The sequence below is a fragment of the Ictidomys tridecemlineatus genome, chromosome 14 (genome assembly GCF_052094955.1).
Source record: "Ictidomys tridecemlineatus isolate mIctTri1 chromosome 14, mIctTri1.hap1, whole genome shotgun sequence".
NCBI classification, from domain to species: domain Eukaryota; kingdom Metazoa; phylum Chordata; class Mammalia; order Rodentia; family Sciuridae; genus Ictidomys; species Ictidomys tridecemlineatus.
The window spans coordinates 66,553,251-66,571,955 of NC_135490.1; the positions used below are offsets into that span (position 1 = coordinate 66,553,251).

An 18,705-nucleotide genomic window follows, 5' to 3' on the forward strand; every position below is an offset into this window, starting at 1 on the left:
TGATAATTTCTCACTTCAAAAGCTCTCCTTATAATTCCTATCATTCTAATTCTCTGTGAATGTATGGTGCCTATTACTCTTTCTGTCTAATGCATGACTCTCAAGAATTAAGGAAGGGGGTTAGCATAAATCTTAAGGCAAAGCATAAAAAATGAAGATGGCCACAACAGATGTAGTTTTGTCATTAGAAAAATTTTTTTTCAAAACAGTGAAAGGATGGTCATCTAGAAGAATCTAATATACTAGCAAAGTAAAACAAATACTATAATCATACAGATTTTGTATCTCAAAATATACTCAAGAAATGGTAATCACTATAAATAAAATATTTACCCTAATTTTACTATTTAACAATATTTAATATGTTCAATCATGACTCCTATTTCAAAGCAATATTACTATAAAATCAGAGTTTTACTTCTTGCCAATCCAAAAAAGCCAAGAAAATATACCAAAAAACCCAAGAGCATATACTTCCAGTAAAATATTATTAGGAGTATAATTGAAAGTGTCAAAAAAAAAAAAAGAAAGAAAGAAAGAAAGAGTCCAATAGAACAACCTTAACTAGTCTGTGAGAATTAACTTCTCAAGACTGGAATAAAAATTAGTTTGAACCATTATGTCAGCATATACTCCTTTGAATACCATTTTATACCAGTGTCTGGGGGGAAATATTCCCTCAAATTAATATAACCATAAAAGTTAATGCAAAAACACAGTTAACTTTCCAAGCTACATTATCAATATGTAAAACAGAATGCAATTTCTACAATGACCTTTGAACTGTTTTCACTTTTAACTCAGATTACTTCCTGCATCATTCACATTTTTAGGATTTTTAAAGTTGTGTTGTAAATTTTTAACCAGTAGGTAAAATGTGCAACTAAAAAACACATATATTTTCTCAGATAATGGGGAAATGAAAAGGGGCAGTTGCTATACTTCTTTTTAGCACTGATTTAAATAGTTTTACAAGGTTTTCAGTACTGCTGTGAGTTCTTATTACTGCATAAACTAAATTCCATTGTAAATGGACAGGTAAAAATTAAAGATATTTGGTACAGAACACATAAAATTACATTCATTATTAGCTACTGAAAAATATTTTGTGTCCAACCAAAAGCAAAAAAACTTGTGGCTTTAAGTTTTTAAGACCTATACAAAAATATGAAAAGAGATATTAGGAGCCCATACATCATTACAAATCTCTACTATCTCTCTGGTCCACAGGAAAAGAAAATGAGAAAGTATGTTAATATAGTCCTTACTGAAATCGATGAGAAACCTGCCATAGCCCTTACGCTGGTATTGGGGAAGAATCATTATACAGGAAACGTTGTATTTCTGTTGGCAGTGCTTTTCCTGGTGGAGAGAAAAGAAGCCATGTTTTAAACAACAGGCTGGTAAAATGAATAGTAATGCTAATTATTAAGAAACAAAGACTAACAGTTAAAACCACTGCCCTTGTCCTTTGGAAATAGCAATGTACATGGGGGCGGGGGACACCCCACTTCCCACTGGGAGAAGATAAGACAACATGAAGCCACTGCCATTCCCCACAAAGCAAACATCCCAGGAGAGTAAGAATATAATGATGCCATCCAACAACAACACCTGCAACTCAAAAACAGCACATCAATGCCTAAGACCAGCAAAGGAATCCGAGTCCCCAATAATCTGTAATGCTACAAAATGATGAATCAATGTAGCACTCTTCATCATTATTTTTACCCCACTCCCTATTAGTTATGGCTAACTTTACACAAAATAGTCCTGAATGTGTATACAAATACATTTTTATATATTAGTTAATGTATTATTAAATACATATTTAGCTAATGAAGTAGCCTTGGGAAATTCTTATAAAGCCAATACTTTGCACTAAACTGTTTTATACACTTAGTTTACCATGGGCTTGCTTATATACAAGTACATTTTTTTTTAATGCTGTTTGACTAGAATTTTTTTTTCCCCTAAAGGAATGGAAGATTAAGGAAAAAGAAAATATTCTTTAATAAAAATGGTCCAATCTTATTCTTATGTCTATGCTTGAAAATTCAAATTAGGAAGAGAAAATTTAAGCTGAGAAAGAACTCAGAGAGGTAATGACTGTTTATTTCACAAGTACTATCTATTATCATCATGGGAACAGGAGTCATTTATCTCTTGCGTATTACCAGTAGTCATGTTCCTAAGAGAATATACTGTGTTGAAAGTTACTAAGCATCTTCTAGTGGTTGGTAAGTTTCTGAATGCTCTTTCTATTTTCCTTCTCCAAAAGCTAATGATACCCTAGAAGGTGTTGCATCCTCCCATGTCTCCTACTGAGAATCAGCAGACTGCCCCAAATTTCCATAAGAATTCAAACATTTGAAGTTGACACAATACTTACTTTAGAAAAGTAGCCAACAAGGTGGCAGCCCTTGACATCATTCTGTGTTAGTACATAAAAAAGAAATGGCTCCACATCATAATAGAGTGTTTTGTGGTCAAGAAATAACTTTGCCAAGAGACACAGGTTTTGACAATAAATGGTACTCACGTTCCCATCAACCTAGAGGAAAAAAACAGGATAGAGTAATCAGCAGAATGTCACTTTAATCCTAAAATAATACGCACCAGTTACAAGTATCTCTAGATATCTGTAGTATAGCCTAAGAGAAGCTGTCAGTGAGCAACACATACTAGAACTTGGAAACTACTCTTTGAAATGGCAGTATTATGACACTTGCTGTTTTAAGACAACAAAATATACAAAAACACCATTTTCAACAAAGCAGAAATAGCTTCAATGGGAGGTAATGATCTAATTTGCTGAGATTAATTACAGGAATACTTTGGATGGCAAAATTCATTTTCGAAAGTATTCAATTCAACAACAGAGCCAAATGTAACCTCTTCTAAAATACATGTATTAGGTAAATCATGATATAACTGACATCTATCTCTACCAGCAATTTAAGCAATGTGGTTTGACTCCCATGATCAGCTATACCCCCAAATAAAGCTGCATGAAGGAGTATAAATTATTGCTTCTCAGAAGCACCAAGCAGGTTTCTAGTTAAGACCCTAAAAACTGTCTTAGGTTGGCCAGGATCAGGAGCACTACACATTACTGCTCCTGATGTTTCTGACTGCCAGGATAACCACATTAGTTCCCAAGACATTGTCTGGCATGCTAACTGAACTCTTCAACAATCTAATTAACTTAATATGACTTCTTTTAAAATATGTAACAATGCATGCTTAAGTTGAGAAGCAATTTGATTTTGGGTAAACAGGACTATATTCCATATCTGATGCTCCTAACTCGCAAGATGAAGAGCTCCTTTATTAATCAACTAAAATAAAGTCTTAGGAAAGACCAAGAAAGTGAAAGTCTGAGTGGACCCAGGCAACCTAAAATTCTATTACTGTATTAATTAACAGGACTGATTATAACAAGTCCTCAATACCTGGTATTCACTGTATGATGCTGAGAATCAAGAACTTAAAGGTTACTATTAACAGCAACACAGACTCACAGATATAGCATTTGTCTTAACATGATGATCTTAAGATTTACGAATGCTCTTGGTGCATCTCTATAAGATATTCCTTTTAAATAAATAATAGGAATCTTTTCATTTAAATGTTGTATTTCATATTCTAAGATGCATTTTTATCACATCTTACGTATGCAAAATTGGCATCTTCAAATACAGTTTATAATTAGCAATACATTTTCCTTTATAGTGGCACTAAAATACTAAGATATATTTACTGATACCTTTGATTAAATGAAATACCAAATAACTTATTTTGAGGTTAAGCTTATGAACTTGGTACCATTTGGGTTGGTCCAATTCTGCTTCTCACATAGCTAAATTATCCAACTCAGTAGTGAGTGAACAATATTAAAAAAAACATTGCCCTACCCCAAAGTCAACTTGTACAATTAGATGCAATACAGATGACACTTTTTGAAATGGACAGGAAAATAAGTACCAAAAATCTATCTTACCTCAAAGACAGAAATATTATTTTTTCGGTAAATCTCATTGGCAGGAGGATGAAACCAACCACATTTCTTCATATGCTGCTGTAGAATAGTTCTACTTTTCATATATTTTAGACAAAACTCACAAAGATATAATTTAGGCAACCTGTAAATAATAATTTAAAAAGACAGGGCTTTATATTTTACAGATCTTCAAACTTTCATAACTCTTCACTTTACTGTCTCATTACTAAGCAGTTACAAAAGTAGAAAATGTATCATTATCCCCTTTAAAAACAAAGAAGGAAGGCAGGAAAGAAGGACAGAGGAAAAGGAAAGGGAGAGGAAGGAAAGAAATCAAAACTTAAATTAATTTAGATAATAGCAGTCAATTAATTAACAGCAGGAGGACAAAGATGAGAAAACAAGATATCTAGTTCAGTGTTCTTTCAGTCTTTAAGTTACTTGATATGAAAATCTCACATTCTTTCCTCCTTAAGAATCTCTAATAAGCAAAATAAAGTCTATCTTCCAAACACACAAATAAGATAGTTTTGTTGATCTATAGATTTTTTCTTCCTTTCTCATTTATTTCTTCATTAATCCATTATTTGGGAAATTAAATATTTCTTGAATGCTTATCACTTATGAGGCCTTGTGGAGGTACACGAGGTGTATGTATAGTGGTGAGTAAAATGGACACACAGTGTATGCTCTAAAAATACTCTGTAAATGTTTTTAAGTATAAAATTATAATACTGAATATGTTTTGGCAAAGTGGGACATACTATACTACCTCTTTTCTACTTTCTACCACTAAAGTTCTGGCTCTCTCCCTGGTTAAGTTACTATATGAAATTGTGTAAGTCAAAAGTCTATCATTCAACAAGTAAAATAAAGGCTCACATTATTTTTTTAGGTGTCCTCAGTTGTTAGTTTATATTTATTCAATAGACTTGCTATTTAGTAGTAGTTTAACAGAACCCCTTCCTTAATAATATTCCTTTATTAGGAGCTTGGCAATAAAGTGATTAGAACAATTTATAAGATAATAACAGGCACATACCCTAAATTTTTTAAAAAATTAGTAGCCTTGATACCCATGTAGCCTGAATTCACAATGCCAAAAGTTTCTTCTGGTATAAAATACATACCCCATGTATCCTTAGCTCAAAGTTGGTTTCCCTACATCCTGATCTATTATCCACAACTGTTGAATCTTGATAACCTGAGACTGACACCATCATTAAAAACTATCATGTGCAAACATACTAGCTAGTAAAATGACAAAATATGCAATTCAAATAAATTACTATATCTTGTCTCATATTTTAAGAACAGAGATGGAAGGAAATTTTTAAATCTCATTAATTTAATCACCATCAGTTCAGTTAGGCTTAAAAGATTACCTTAGAATTAAATATTTGCAAAGTAGATTAATATACACAAAAAATGTCTGATTTATTAAAGTGTGAAGACCACAAATATTTTTTCAAGTTCCCACTTTGGAAGCAGCATTTGTAGCATAATTATAATTTATCTGAAAACATCTAACATTCTACTAAAGCCTTTCCTGAGGTATATTTATGGCATACAGTTCTGTATGCACTAAGCATTTCATGCTCATATAAGGACGGAAAAGGCCATGTGATTAACTTTCCTTCTCCCTAGAAGACTTGCAATGTGCACTAATTCTTCCCATATAACCTTATGTCTTGTTTTATTTAAAACTGCCATTCTACATTCTGAAAGCTTCCAAGAAACTGTTATGGCATAAAATTTGTCTATAATATGCAATATTATTTTCTAAAATCTAATAGTAACTACACCAACATAACCTGAAGTCATACCATTAATACAAAAATCATTACAAAATATTGAGTGCAACAAATAGTGACTAACATTATAAAGTCAAGAAGCAAGAGCCAAGAGTATGGAAAAGAAACATGTCCTAGGCTATTTTGCTTATTTTCTTTGCATCCTACTCCAAACCCCACCAATCAAAGGAGAAATAGCAGTAAGCTAAAATAGCCTTTTCCTTCTTTACCACCAGAGCTACAAATCTAGAAATGAAACGGCTTCAGTTATAAACCTCATCATCCAATGTGGGCACTAAATGTATTATCTAAATCTTGGGCTGGGATTGTGGCTCAGAGGTAGAGGGCTCACCTAGCACGGACGGGAACGGGTTTGACCCTCAGCACCACATTAAAAAAAAAATAAATAAAGGCATTGTGTTGTGTCCATCTATACCTAAAAAATTTTAAAAAATTTAAAAAAAAGAATAATGGGTTTAAATCTTAAAGGTGACCCACAACCATCAAACTGTCTTTGTGAATATCTGAATTTGGAAGATTCTTAAAAGGAAGGTGGACAAATGGCACTCCCGCAACTATCTACTATTTACCTTTAATTATCTGTGCTAAAAAAACAATTTAAAATTGTCAGAAGATGAAAATACAGAAATAACACTACTATACTTGAGTAAAAAGTTTTCATTTTGAGAGCTAAATATCACAATTAAATATTTCCTAAAATGTTAATCTGAGAAACCTAAGCAAAATGCTGTGTTTTAAAAAATATTAAAAAGAAAAATAGAAGGAAAAAAAAAACAGTGTCAGACTTCCTAAGTTTTCCATATTACAGTAAAGATGAATGCTAACTTTTTCATCCAATCCAACTGTTACATCTCTGTACAGAGAGAAGAAAATACAGTACAATTTATGCTAATTAGCTACATTTGAGTCATTTCACAATGTCTGTAATACTTAGACACTGTATTGTACGTGATAACATATAATTTCATCTGTCAAGTAAAAAGGCAATAAATATTCAACAAATGCTACTTTTCAGGAAATATTTATAAAACAAAGAAACGAAAGTACAATTTATTCCCGATAGTCTGTGAGAAAAGGCCTTTTTTTTTTTTAAGTTTTAATAGTAACCAGGTTGCTCAAGAAAACACTGAAAGAAATGAAATCTCTAAGAAAATTACTGCTAAGTCTCATCCGCTAAATTGAGTCCATGCCATACATTAGAATTGTAAGATATAGAACATTTAATAATTAAAATCTCTAGCAAACCTTATTAAATGAAAAACAATAAAGTAAAAGCAAGTGTTAACATCTACTTTATTCTAAAATATTTCTTGCTGAAAATACTTTTAAAGTCCCTGATTTTATCAGAATCAAGCCCATTTGGATGACGCTTTTTAATCTAAAGGGAATGGCCTGAAAAAATTGGAAAAACAAAACTTTCTTTTAGTAAAATATAAATGTCTGGAGTTCTTACATTGGGAAAATATATTCTATACAAGGAACATTAAACTACATGAAATTAAATGCAGTTATAATGATTTTGTATACTCCTAGCCCTAGAGAATTCTAGTGGGGGCTGCTTTTGGTGATCCTCCTGCTGATAGTACCTACATCTTTTTTTGCTCAGCTTCATCAATGTGATGATACCCCAGCTTGTAAAATCAGGATTAGGCTGCAGCTATATGCAATCCCCTTACTTCTAGAATAATACAGATTTTCCTTCTGGGAGTTTCTAGAGTAACTGTGGCTTTTAAACACTGCCCAAGATAGTAGCAGTCTGTGTGGCCTTCATAATTGACAACCTGTAGTGAAACTTTAATATAACAAAAATTACACCAAATATTACTTAAATCAAAAATTAAGGTACAAGCCAAGTGAGCCCAATCTAGATTAACATGATTCATACAGTTCAACACAAGTGGCTAAAGATATGGCTATGTGGGAAGAGAGAAGTGGGCTTAAATCCTAGTTCTGTCACTTACAAACCATAATTTCTCAAATATGACTGCTGGACTCTTGTCTTCTCTGAATACAGAAATATTTACCTCACAAAATTATTGCAAAGATGTTCAGTTCAATGAATTGTAATTACAGCTGCAATTATTCATTATTAATTTTGTTTTCCTTTCATCCGTTTTACTTCATTTAATAGCCAAAGACAGTAAGGATTCTGTGTGGTTTCTTCCTCAGTAACTGGGATTATGGGGAAAAAAAATATCAAACCTGGTTCTACTGACAATTTCATAATCTATGCGTCAAGTCAACTCAGGTAGAAAATCAAAGAAACTTCCTAAGCAACTTTATTATACGGGAATCTGCCTTGTCGAGACCTTGAAATAATCTCATAGCAAAAAGTTATTCTCAAGCTAAACTCTCAACAATTCAGAATAGGGTACCTGCTAATGACAATTTCTTTTGCCTTGAGCCTATCTGTCATGTTTTCAATGGTAAAGTAGAGGTCTCAAAACTTTTTTGCTTTGTGCATCAAATGGCCCTGATGGAGAAAACTCTTGTTTTATATCCTTCAATGTCATAGACTTAACTAGATTGATGGAAATAAAATAGAATTGTTGCTTCATTACCATTATTTTTAAAGCCAGGGATTAATTTACTTAATACACAATGCACATACAAATATTTGGATATTATGGGAAACTCTCTCAGGCATAATCCTATTTCCCTAAAAATTTTTCTTCAGGTGAGCTATTCTTTTTAGTTTCTTCAAAATGCCCTGTTTTTGTAGGCCTTGGGATTTAAACTTTTAAAATGTGTTTATAACCTTTAGCAATAAGAAAATAATTTAGTACAGAATAATAAGTAGGTATTAAAAAATTAAGGATAGAGCTTTATTATTTGGGACATACAAGATCTCTGAACATTTCAGTCAGCTCAAGTTTAAAAGAACTAGGAAGCAAATGCATTCAGATAGATATAGGTAGTTTTTTAAAAAAAATACAGAAACAAGAAAATACATTAAAAAATTCATAATTCCTAAAGATGCTAATGAATTACTATATTCTAATGGAAAATTGAAGGCACCACAATGGATAAGAAAATGTATAGGAAATGTCCAAAATCCTGCTTTAAGAAAGCTGAATTTTAGGGGCTGGTGTTGTGGTTCAGCAGAACACTTGTGTGCCAGAACATTTGCCTCACAAATGTGAGGCTCAGGGTTCGATCCTTAATACCTCATAAAAATAAATAAACAAAATAAAGGTATTGTGTCTATTTACAACTAAAAATTTTTTTAAAAAAATACTTCCTATCCTATTTCTGCCTTCTATTAATGATTTTTATGATACTTTTTTGGTTACTTATTTTCTGCTGGTAACATTTACCACTTTGCTGGTAACCAGGTCCCTCACATTAGTTTCTAGTGACACTCTCACAGAACAAAAGGCAACAATTTCAACAAATCCTTTTAATATCTTAAAAAACAACAGTTCATAGTTCCATTCTCATCATCTCTTGAAAAGCAAGTGCTAATGTTGGCACTCTGTTTCTATTTCTCCACTGAGTAGAAGAGATAATCTATCTGTACTACATCCCCTGACTTTCTTCTCTAAGTTGAGTGCTCCTCTGATGTGGACAGCTTATGAACAGCTCACTTTAAAGTAATAACATGATTTACTTGACAAATAAATTAATTTCTCAGCATATTTCTTCTTGATCACACAAGAGAATCCGGCTATACAAAACTCCCAAGAAATGAGTCACCTTGAATACCAGAGTTCTGAAGGGTAGCTGAAGAAGTTTCCCGCTTACTTCTAAAATATACATAATTTAACCTTCTCTGAACAAATTCAAATTATTATTCCATGATATAGAGTACTAACTTAAAAGATAATACCACAGTCTACGAATCAGTTGTTTAGGGTCAACTAATCCTACAGTATGGTTCCCAAATGTGTTTGATGAGCTTGTTAGTTTGTCAAGTTTTGTTTTTGTCTCTTTTTTTGTTGTTGTTACTTCACTGAAGTTAGGGTCTATAATAGCACTGCTGCTTCTAGTTTTCTATTTCTGCTATAGACTTGGAACCACATTGGCAAGTTATTATATTATATGGAAAGAAAAAATTAAAAGACACTTTTAGTGGCAGACAATTTTAACAACTCTTTGGATCTATTTTCAGCTTCTTGGAAATAATCCATGTTATAGTTTTTACATATTATAAAACTCAAAGTATATGTTGTTGTAGTTTAACCCACAAAGCACCATAACTTATTATTCCTTACAACACCTGCTAACTGGGAGACTGTAGAATGCATAAGTAGTTCAAAGACTGGGAAGCATTAATGTGACTGCTATGCAACAAATGATAAACTAGTGTTTAACTTTTATTGCATCTTTTTCTCTCTTTTCATTTCAACCCTAAAGGAAAAATACAATTGACATTATTGAGCACTTAACATATAATTGACATTATAAAACAAAGTTATTTACATGTTTTAACTCATTTAATGTTCACAATAACACTATGATTTAAGTACTGTTAGTATCTCCACTTTACAGATGAGGAAACTGACACAGAGTAGTTGAGTGGCTTCTAAGGTTGCACTGTTTATAAACGTCAAGCTAAGTCATGAAATAAATATGGCTCTACGATGCACGTTACTTCCCAAAAAGCTTCAGAGTGGGCAATTTCTATATCTAGAAATCCAAGCTATCTATTTTATATATAATTTTGTCCTATCCCACTTGTCCAGTTTTGCCTGGGAAAACATACTATCGACAAAGTTTGTTAAATTATAAAAATTTAGATCAAAACTACAAGTGAAACTTTATATATATGTAAAATTCTTTCTTGTTAAAAAAAAGAAAGAAAAAGAAAAAAACTAGTGTCAAGATATAGCTCAGTTGGTAGAGTGCTTGCCTTGCATGCACAAGGCCATGGGTTCAATCCCCAGCACCACACACACACACACACACACACACACACACACACACACACTAAAGCAAATTTCTCTTAAAGAAAAAGCATTCCTCTTTCATTCTGCCCCATGCCTAAGATTTCTAATTTTAAACAATAGCTTTTGGAAAAGTTACAGAAAAGAAAATCTAAAAGCCAGTCAGGATTAAGTGATTGCCAAAGAATGCTACAGTTATGGACATTTTAAAAAGCCCCAGTTTCTTCAAATGTAAAAAAATGAACTAAACTAGAACACTTTAGTCTCCCTTCTACTTCTAGAGTCCTATGAAACTAAAAAGAAACTAAAGGATCTCTCAAAACATACCTTGAGTATTCTTGAGGATATGGAGAGGAATACCAGGTGTGAATTTCATACTTCCCAAATTCAATGACAGAGGGGCAGCGGACTTGTGGATCAGGGGGACCAGTCACTCCAACTTTCTGTTCAGTCAAGAATACATTACAAAAGTTAGCTAAATCAGATACACTGACATAATAACAAACAAACAAAAATCTGAATCTAAATCTCTTCTTAGGATTTTTCTATTAGGAAGGGAAAAAAAAGAAAAGCTAACAAATTTTAATATAAGTTGTTTTTAAACAGAATATCCAAAGAATAAAAAGGCTAATAAATATCTTGGAACTAAATGTAGTTGGTATTACTGCGTTTTCTAATTTAAAAATACTAAGAATACTTTCTTCCGACTAAACTTACTCCCTTAATGACTTCTTATTAAAAAGAAACTGCTAGCATTTAAGGATACGAGATAAAGAACAGAGTGCTTGCCTCACATGCACAAGACCCTGGGTTCAATCCCCAGCACTGCAAAAAAAAAAAAAAAAAATCAAGATAAAGAATAATTTAAGGTGGTGCTTCATATTTGCCTCAGCTGAACACAATGGAAATGAACTACTGAACGTGTTAAGTACACAATGAAAAGAAAGACTTTCTGATTGGGAGAGTAAATATCTAAGAACAATATAAAAAGAATATGATAAAACAATTTATCAAGAGTATTCACTTCATAGTACACCTAAAATTCCCTTCCTTAGTAGCTCTGCACAGATCTGATCCAAGAAAAATATACTTTACTATACACAAGCTATTCCTTTTTTTCTGCCCACTTTTTATAATGAAACTTATGTCATGCTTCCCCCAAGTCCTGTAATAATCGAAATAATTATACTATCCAAGAAAAAACTGAATTGCTTGACTTCTAAACCAGAAATTCAAATACAAGACATTGCTCAAGACAATAATACCCAGTTTTTTAAAACCTTAAATTCAAGGGCAACTTGATTTTCTGTACAATGAACCTAGCAAAAGACCCATATATACATATGATATGCACACACATATGTATGCTTATCACAGATGGTTTTATAACAAAAATAAAAAGATTTAAAATTTTTTTAATTTATATAAATTCATTTATAAGAAAGAAGCCACTTCACCACAACTCATTTGAGAACTCTCTCTGCTTTACTTAACAATTTGCTCTTATAAAAGGCCAAGGGATTTATCTCAGGTTTCATACTGGAAAACTGCCAAGTGAGACCTCAAGCTGTTCCTCAAACACCTCAAAACAAAAGACAACCATTTTCATGTATAACCAGACAAATGAGAAGTTGTTCTCCATTTATGTATGATGTGTCAAAATGCATTCTATTATCATGTATAACTAATTAGAACAAATTTTTTAAAGAGACAACCATCATCTATTTAGATAAGCAGTATTGTAACAGCAGCAAGTACTAGAGCTCTTCCAAATGCAAAAACTATATAGAAATAAGATAAAAATAAGATTTCTTTCATTTCTCAAAATCCAAAACAGAACTTTGTTAAAAAAAAGGGTTTTAAAAGGCTCTTCTTTAAACCATATTCCAGAATCAAGTATTTTAATTCATAAAGTAGGATATTTTCATCCATTTACACAGCTCAAAATAAGAATAGTAGTACAGGAAAAATAGTTTCAAATACCAGAAACCAAATTTAACTTTTTGAGGCAAGGATCAAACAGGAGGTACAAAAGCTGAAAACATGCACCTGCTGTGGCACTGCCTGTTGTTTGAGAGCTTTCCCATCAGCTGCCCATCGCTCTTCCAGGCGGATGCCCAGTGTGAAAGTAGATATCCAGTTCCAGTATAATTGTTTGCACATCACCACAAGTAAGAACGTGTAGAGAAGCAGACTTGTAGCAGACTCCCCCTCTATCCACCTATCTTCACCTTTGTGCTGTGAAATGCTCTGGCACACCTGCTCATGCGTGTGTCCTCCACCACTCCCAATTCCCTCATGCAAACCTCCAGAGCAAAAGGGTTTCCATTCACTAAGGTTTAGAAGTTAATAAGGCTCTACACAGGGAGGAAGCAAATGCTGCATCTAAACCACTCATTAACCCAGTCCCTGCTAAAATCAAATTGTCACATATGAAATTACTACAAGATCATCTTTGAGAGGGTATTTTAAAATTTCAGCCAAAATACTCTTAAGCAACTTTCTAAAGTGCATATATCTAGTATAATCAAGAGCACAAAATATATATTTATAAATTTTTAGTCAAGTTCTATCACTTCATGACCTTCTCATTTAAATATGCCATATTCTTTGAAAGATGACCTATATCCCGGGCCAGAATTTATCTTTTAATCTAAAATAACTAAAGAGAACATCAGATGCACTAGTAATTGTCTGTAACCAAAGAAAACTTTAAACATATCTATTTCTAAATAATGACACTTTTATTACTAGCAGTTTATAAGTAGAGATTATTCTTCTACAAAAACTCAGCTTCCATTAAATGGCTTATCTAAGGGCTCTTGGGGTTGTGGCTCAGCAGTAGCACACTTGCCTAGCATGTATGAGGCACTGGGTTCAATCCTCGACACCACATAAAAAAAAATAAGCAAACAAATAAAATAAAGATATTGTGTCCAATTAAAAAATATTTTTTAAATGGCTTATCTAAGCCCAATTTTTAATACAGCCTGCTCCCACAGTACTCTGGATCTGATATAAACAACAAATTTACAATTTATGTAAATATTGCCCTGTACCCTTCCCCTGTCTCTCCACTCACACAGCTCTCCCTAGACCTACAGTCCCATTCCACTCCCTAAGGGAGTGACATTTTGAAGTGAGAATAAAGGGTGGGACTGTTCCCTTATCAACATAAGATGAAAACATGGAGAGTAGAAATGGCTTTCTGATATTTGAATTCGTTTCCTATAGAAATATTATAATAAGCAACCTCATTCATTAGGGTTAAAAGTTTACATGATGAAAGAGGTATGTAAGAATGAGTTCACATGCTCCAAACTAGAGAGAACACAAACTAAAGGAAAGGAGAATCAGCATTCATGGAACACCTATGGTGCCATACTCTGAGCTTCTACTGTTGCTTCACTTAATCCCAACAATCCATTCCTCAAAATAGGGGAAAGCCAACCCACTTTACAGATGGAAAAAACAAGGCTCAGAGAGATTAAGGAGGCAAAAAACACCTGGGTAAGAACAGTAAGAATGAAGCATAAAGACCTTTCATGGCTAGAAGCGAGGGAAACAGAGTAAGCACTCAATTGTTTTTAATTCCAAAATCTGTGTACATTGTGTTTTTTAAAAATAAGAACTTAGTTTTCCAAAGACAGGAAGCTACAAACCTACAACCTCTCATCTAGAATGTTTTAGAATTCTGCATTTTTCTGATTTTAGAGAAATATTTGAAGTATTTAAAGTATATACACTTATACTAAAATCAACAGCCCAGGCAGATTTGGAGCAACACTCTATAATCAGACACATTAATATTTCTTCAGCAAAATACATGAGTATTCACAATAACTAGAGTATATAAAGGACTTAAACAGTATCCTATCAGTTCAGATCATGTTTTGCCAATAACTGAGTTTAAGTAAAGTAAGACTTACTGTAGAATGGGTTAAATTAACAAAACAAAACAAAACAAAAACAAACAAACATTTTTTCCCCTTAGTCAGGTGTGGTTGTAGTACACCTAAAGTCCCAACAGTTCAAGAGTAGATGGTAGGATTCCAAGTTGGAGGCCAGCCTGAACAAGTTAACAAGAGCTATGGTATAGAGTGCTAACTAGTTTGGTAAGGATGTAGAGAAATTAGAACCCTGTCCCTCTGCTGGTGGACATTAAAATTAGACAGAATTACCATGGGACACAGAAAGTCCACTTACCCCCTAGAATTGAAAGAAGGTACTCAAACAGATATTTGAATACCAATGCTCATAGTAATGCTATGAGTGCAAACAAACCAGGGGTTCATTAAGAGATCAATAGATAAACAAAATGTGGTATATATCTACAATGGAGTATTTTTCAGCCTTAAGGAAGACACCTCTGCTTAACAACATTATGCTAGGTGAATTAAGCCAGATACATAAGGACAAAGATTATTCAAATCCACTTATATAAGGCAACTAGAGTAGTCAAATTAATAAAGACAGAAAATAGAACCAGTAGTTGCCAAGAGTCAAGGAGGGTGTATACTGACAAATACGAAAAAGTCCTGGAGACAGATGATGATATTATAGGTGTATAACAACATACACATATTTAATGCAATTGAACAAGACACTCAAAAATGGCTAAAATGGTGAATTTTATATTATGTGTATTTTACCACAATTTTTTTTAAAGCTTTCTAGGATTCTTTGGATTTCAGAATTGTGGATACAGGGTTTGGCCTATCTAAAGAGTGATATGATACTCAACTAAGCCATAAATGCTCATAGACTCTGAACTATTTCCCATCGCTCTCTTCTCATAAACCTTTTTTTCTACACTCAGACATCCCTTTTCTATCTTTGCTAGTTCTTTTACCAAAAAATATTGACAAAATCTAAGATTCTGTTCTCAGCCCTCTCATCTTGTTCCACCCTTTCCCACAGGACCTATAATCCAGTGATCCTACAAGCTTTCATTCTCCTCATGCCCTTCTTTTTTTTTATCTAACCTAGAGTCTAACATCTTTATTGTAACTCACATCTTTGCATATATTCATAATATCCTGCCTCTTTCCTAATTAAACATCAAAACCAAATCCTTGTTAAATTCAATTCTCCCCATTATCTGTCATCCTCAAATTTTGAATATAGTTGGAGAAAAGCACAGAATCATTCTAACTAGTCTCAATTTATAAATCATAATCATTAACCTCAAAAGGGCACTTAATGCTTTAGTACCCCATTTATTCTCCCATTCTCCTAAAAGATAACTTCATATTTCTTTCTGTCTCCTGAAGATACCTCTTACTTCAGCTTTACTTTCAGCCAATGCCTTTGATTCCTACTGCACTAAGAAACTGGAAGTGAGCTTCCACAACTTTCCTTGGCACATCTGCATATCTAAACCTTTGTGTTTATATATCTTGCTTACTTCCTTAGTCTATGAAAAAATTCATCTGGAATCCTATCTAAGGCCAATACCTTCACTTGTGTATAAAATTACATCCTCTGTTACCTTCTTAAAGAAACTATTCAACAATTCCTTTCTCTTTTCATCATAAATTTCTAAATTGCTTCTGAATTCTCAACATAAACTCTAAAATACAGGAGAGCTTGGAATGATGTATTTCAAGCCATGACAGAAAATAAATTTCAACCAAGATTGCTATATTCAACAAAACTATCCTTCAGAATTGAAAAAAAAAATCTTCCAAGATGATCAGAAACTAAAAGTACATGATCACTATATCAATACTACAGAAGATACTTAAATACTACACGCAAAAGAAATAAAAAATGAACTCTAGAGCTCATAAGTGGACAATCTTATTTAAAAAGTAGATAAGCAAATGAGAAAAAGGACCAAATTAAACATTAGATATAAATCAAAATGGCAGGAATTAACTAACACCTCTCTATAATAATACTGAATGTAAATCATCCATTCCTCACTTAAAAGACATAGGTTGGCAGAATGAATTTAAAAAAAAAAAAAAAAAACAAGACCAAAGTATATGGTGTTTGCAAGACACTTGCCTTAGAGGCAAAGACAGTCACGGGCTGAATGAAAATGAAAGGATAGAAATTGATATACCATGTATATGAAGCCTGAAAACAAACAGGATTAGCTACTCTGATATGGACAAAGCAGACTTCAAGCCAAAATTAATCAGAAGAGACAAAAACGGTTATTTCATACTGGCAAGGGGAACAATCCAACAAGAAGGTATAATGATAATAAATATTTATGCTCAAAACATTGCTGCAGGGCTGGGGATGTGGCTCAAGCAGTAGTACCCTCGCTTGGCATGCGTGTGGCCTGGGTTTGATCCTCAGCACCACATACAAACAAAGATGCTGTGTCCGCCGAAAACTAAAAAATAAATATTAAAATTCTCTCTCTCTTTTTCCCTCTGTCCGGCTTAAAAAAAAAAAAAACACATTGGTGCATAAAAAAGATACGTGACTTACTGACTCAGATAGACACTAGTATGATAATACTGAGTGATTTCAACATACTTCTCTCACCAATAGATAGGTCATTCTGACATAAATTTAGTAAAGATTCTTCAAACCTAAAAATTATTATAAATAAAAGACTTAACAGACAGCTATAGAATATTCTATCCAATAACAACAGCCAAATTCACTTTCTTCTCAGCTTCTCATGAAACCTTCTCTAAAACAGATCAGTTCAGGCCACAAGCCAACTGAGTAAATACCTAACATAACTTCTAGTATCTTATCTGATAATACTGGAATGAAATTACAAATCAACATCAAAAAACTATATGGAGCTTGAATAATACACTCTTAATAGATGATGGATGATAGAAGAAGTCAGAGGAAAAATTTTTAAATTCTTATAATCAAACAAGAATAGTGATACCAGAACCAAGAACCTCTGGAACACTATGAAGGACATTCTAAGAAGAAAGTTTATAACTATCAGTGCCTACATGAGAAAATCAGAAAAATCCCAGATAATAAACTAACGATGCATCTCAAAGCCCTTGAAAAACAAGAATAAACCGATTCCAAAATAAATAGAAGGAAGGCAATAATTAAGATCAGAGCTAAAATCAATGAAACAGGGAATTAAAAAAAAAAAAAGAAATCCAAAGCATCTATGAATCCTAGAATTGATTCTTTGAAAAGACATACTACTAACTTTTTTTATGCTTCTACTTATCTTTTTAGAAGTCTCTTTTTTATGGAAGTATACTCTATTGCTAGAGATGGAACCAGGTGAACTATATCCTCATTTCCCCTACCGCCTGCAATAATTTTCTTAAAAATTCACAACCAATTAAACTCTTTCTTTTTTTTTTTTTTTTTGAGAGAGAGAGAGAGAAAGAGAAGAGAAGAGAGAATTTTTTAAATATTTATTTTTCAGTTTTCGGAAGACACAACATCTTTATTTTATTTTTATGTGGTGCTGAGGATGGAACCCAGCACCCTCGCACATGCCAGGCGAGCATGTTACCGCTTGAGCCACATCCCCAGCCACAATTAAACTCTTTCTAAAAAATTTTTTTAAGTTGTAGATGGACACAATACCTTTACTTTATTTGTTTATTTTTATGTGGTGCTGGGGATCGAACCCAGTGCTTCACGCAGCGCTCAACCACTTTTAAACCACACCCCTGGCCCCTAAAACTCTTTAAAAACTCTTGCTAAACAATTCAATAATTCTTTACTCAAATGTGTTAAGTTCTTTCATGCCTCAATACATTTACAGTTTCCTACTAGATTGTATGATCTACAAGAATAGAAACTATGTCTTTCTTATAGTTACACACCTAGCACAGTTTTTATAACATAAGAGGCACTCAAAAAATGATGAGTGTGGGTTGGATGAATTCCAATATTAACTCCTTTATCATTTACCTTTTACTTGTGAGATAGCCCAAGAAACCATAATAAAAATAAAATCTTCCTGGAAAATATTTACAACAAGGTGCAGGAGTGTAGCTCAGAGGCAGAACACTAGGCTAACAAGTACAATGCCTGAGTTGGATAGTCA

The 18,705-nt window shown here is 33.0% G+C and overlaps 1 protein-coding gene across 5 annotated transcripts in view; it reads right to left on the reverse strand.

The window, feature by feature from the left end:
• Nucleotides 1–18,705, reverse strand: part of Kat6a (lysine acetyltransferase 6A) — a 104,609-nt gene that overhangs the window by 13,989 nt on the left and 71,915 nt on the right. For 4 of the 5 annotated variants that reach the window (XM_078031266.1, XM_078031263.1, XM_078031265.1 and 1 more), the window contains 5 exons: nucleotides 11,493–11,528; nucleotides 11,031–11,146; nucleotides 4,004–4,145; nucleotides 2,393–2,554; nucleotides 1,269–1,362 (listed from right to left, as the gene is read on the reverse strand). In XM_078031266.1, coding sequence (XP_077887392.1) covers nucleotides 1,269–1,362; nucleotides 2,393–2,554; nucleotides 4,004–4,145; nucleotides 11,031–11,146; nucleotides 11,493–11,528 — 550 coding nt within the window. The remainder of the gene's footprint in view (nucleotides 1–1,268; nucleotides 1,363–2,392; nucleotides 2,555–4,003; nucleotides 4,146–11,030; nucleotides 11,147–11,492; nucleotides 11,529–18,705) is intronic. The other variant, XM_078031267.1, reaches the window with a different exon arrangement.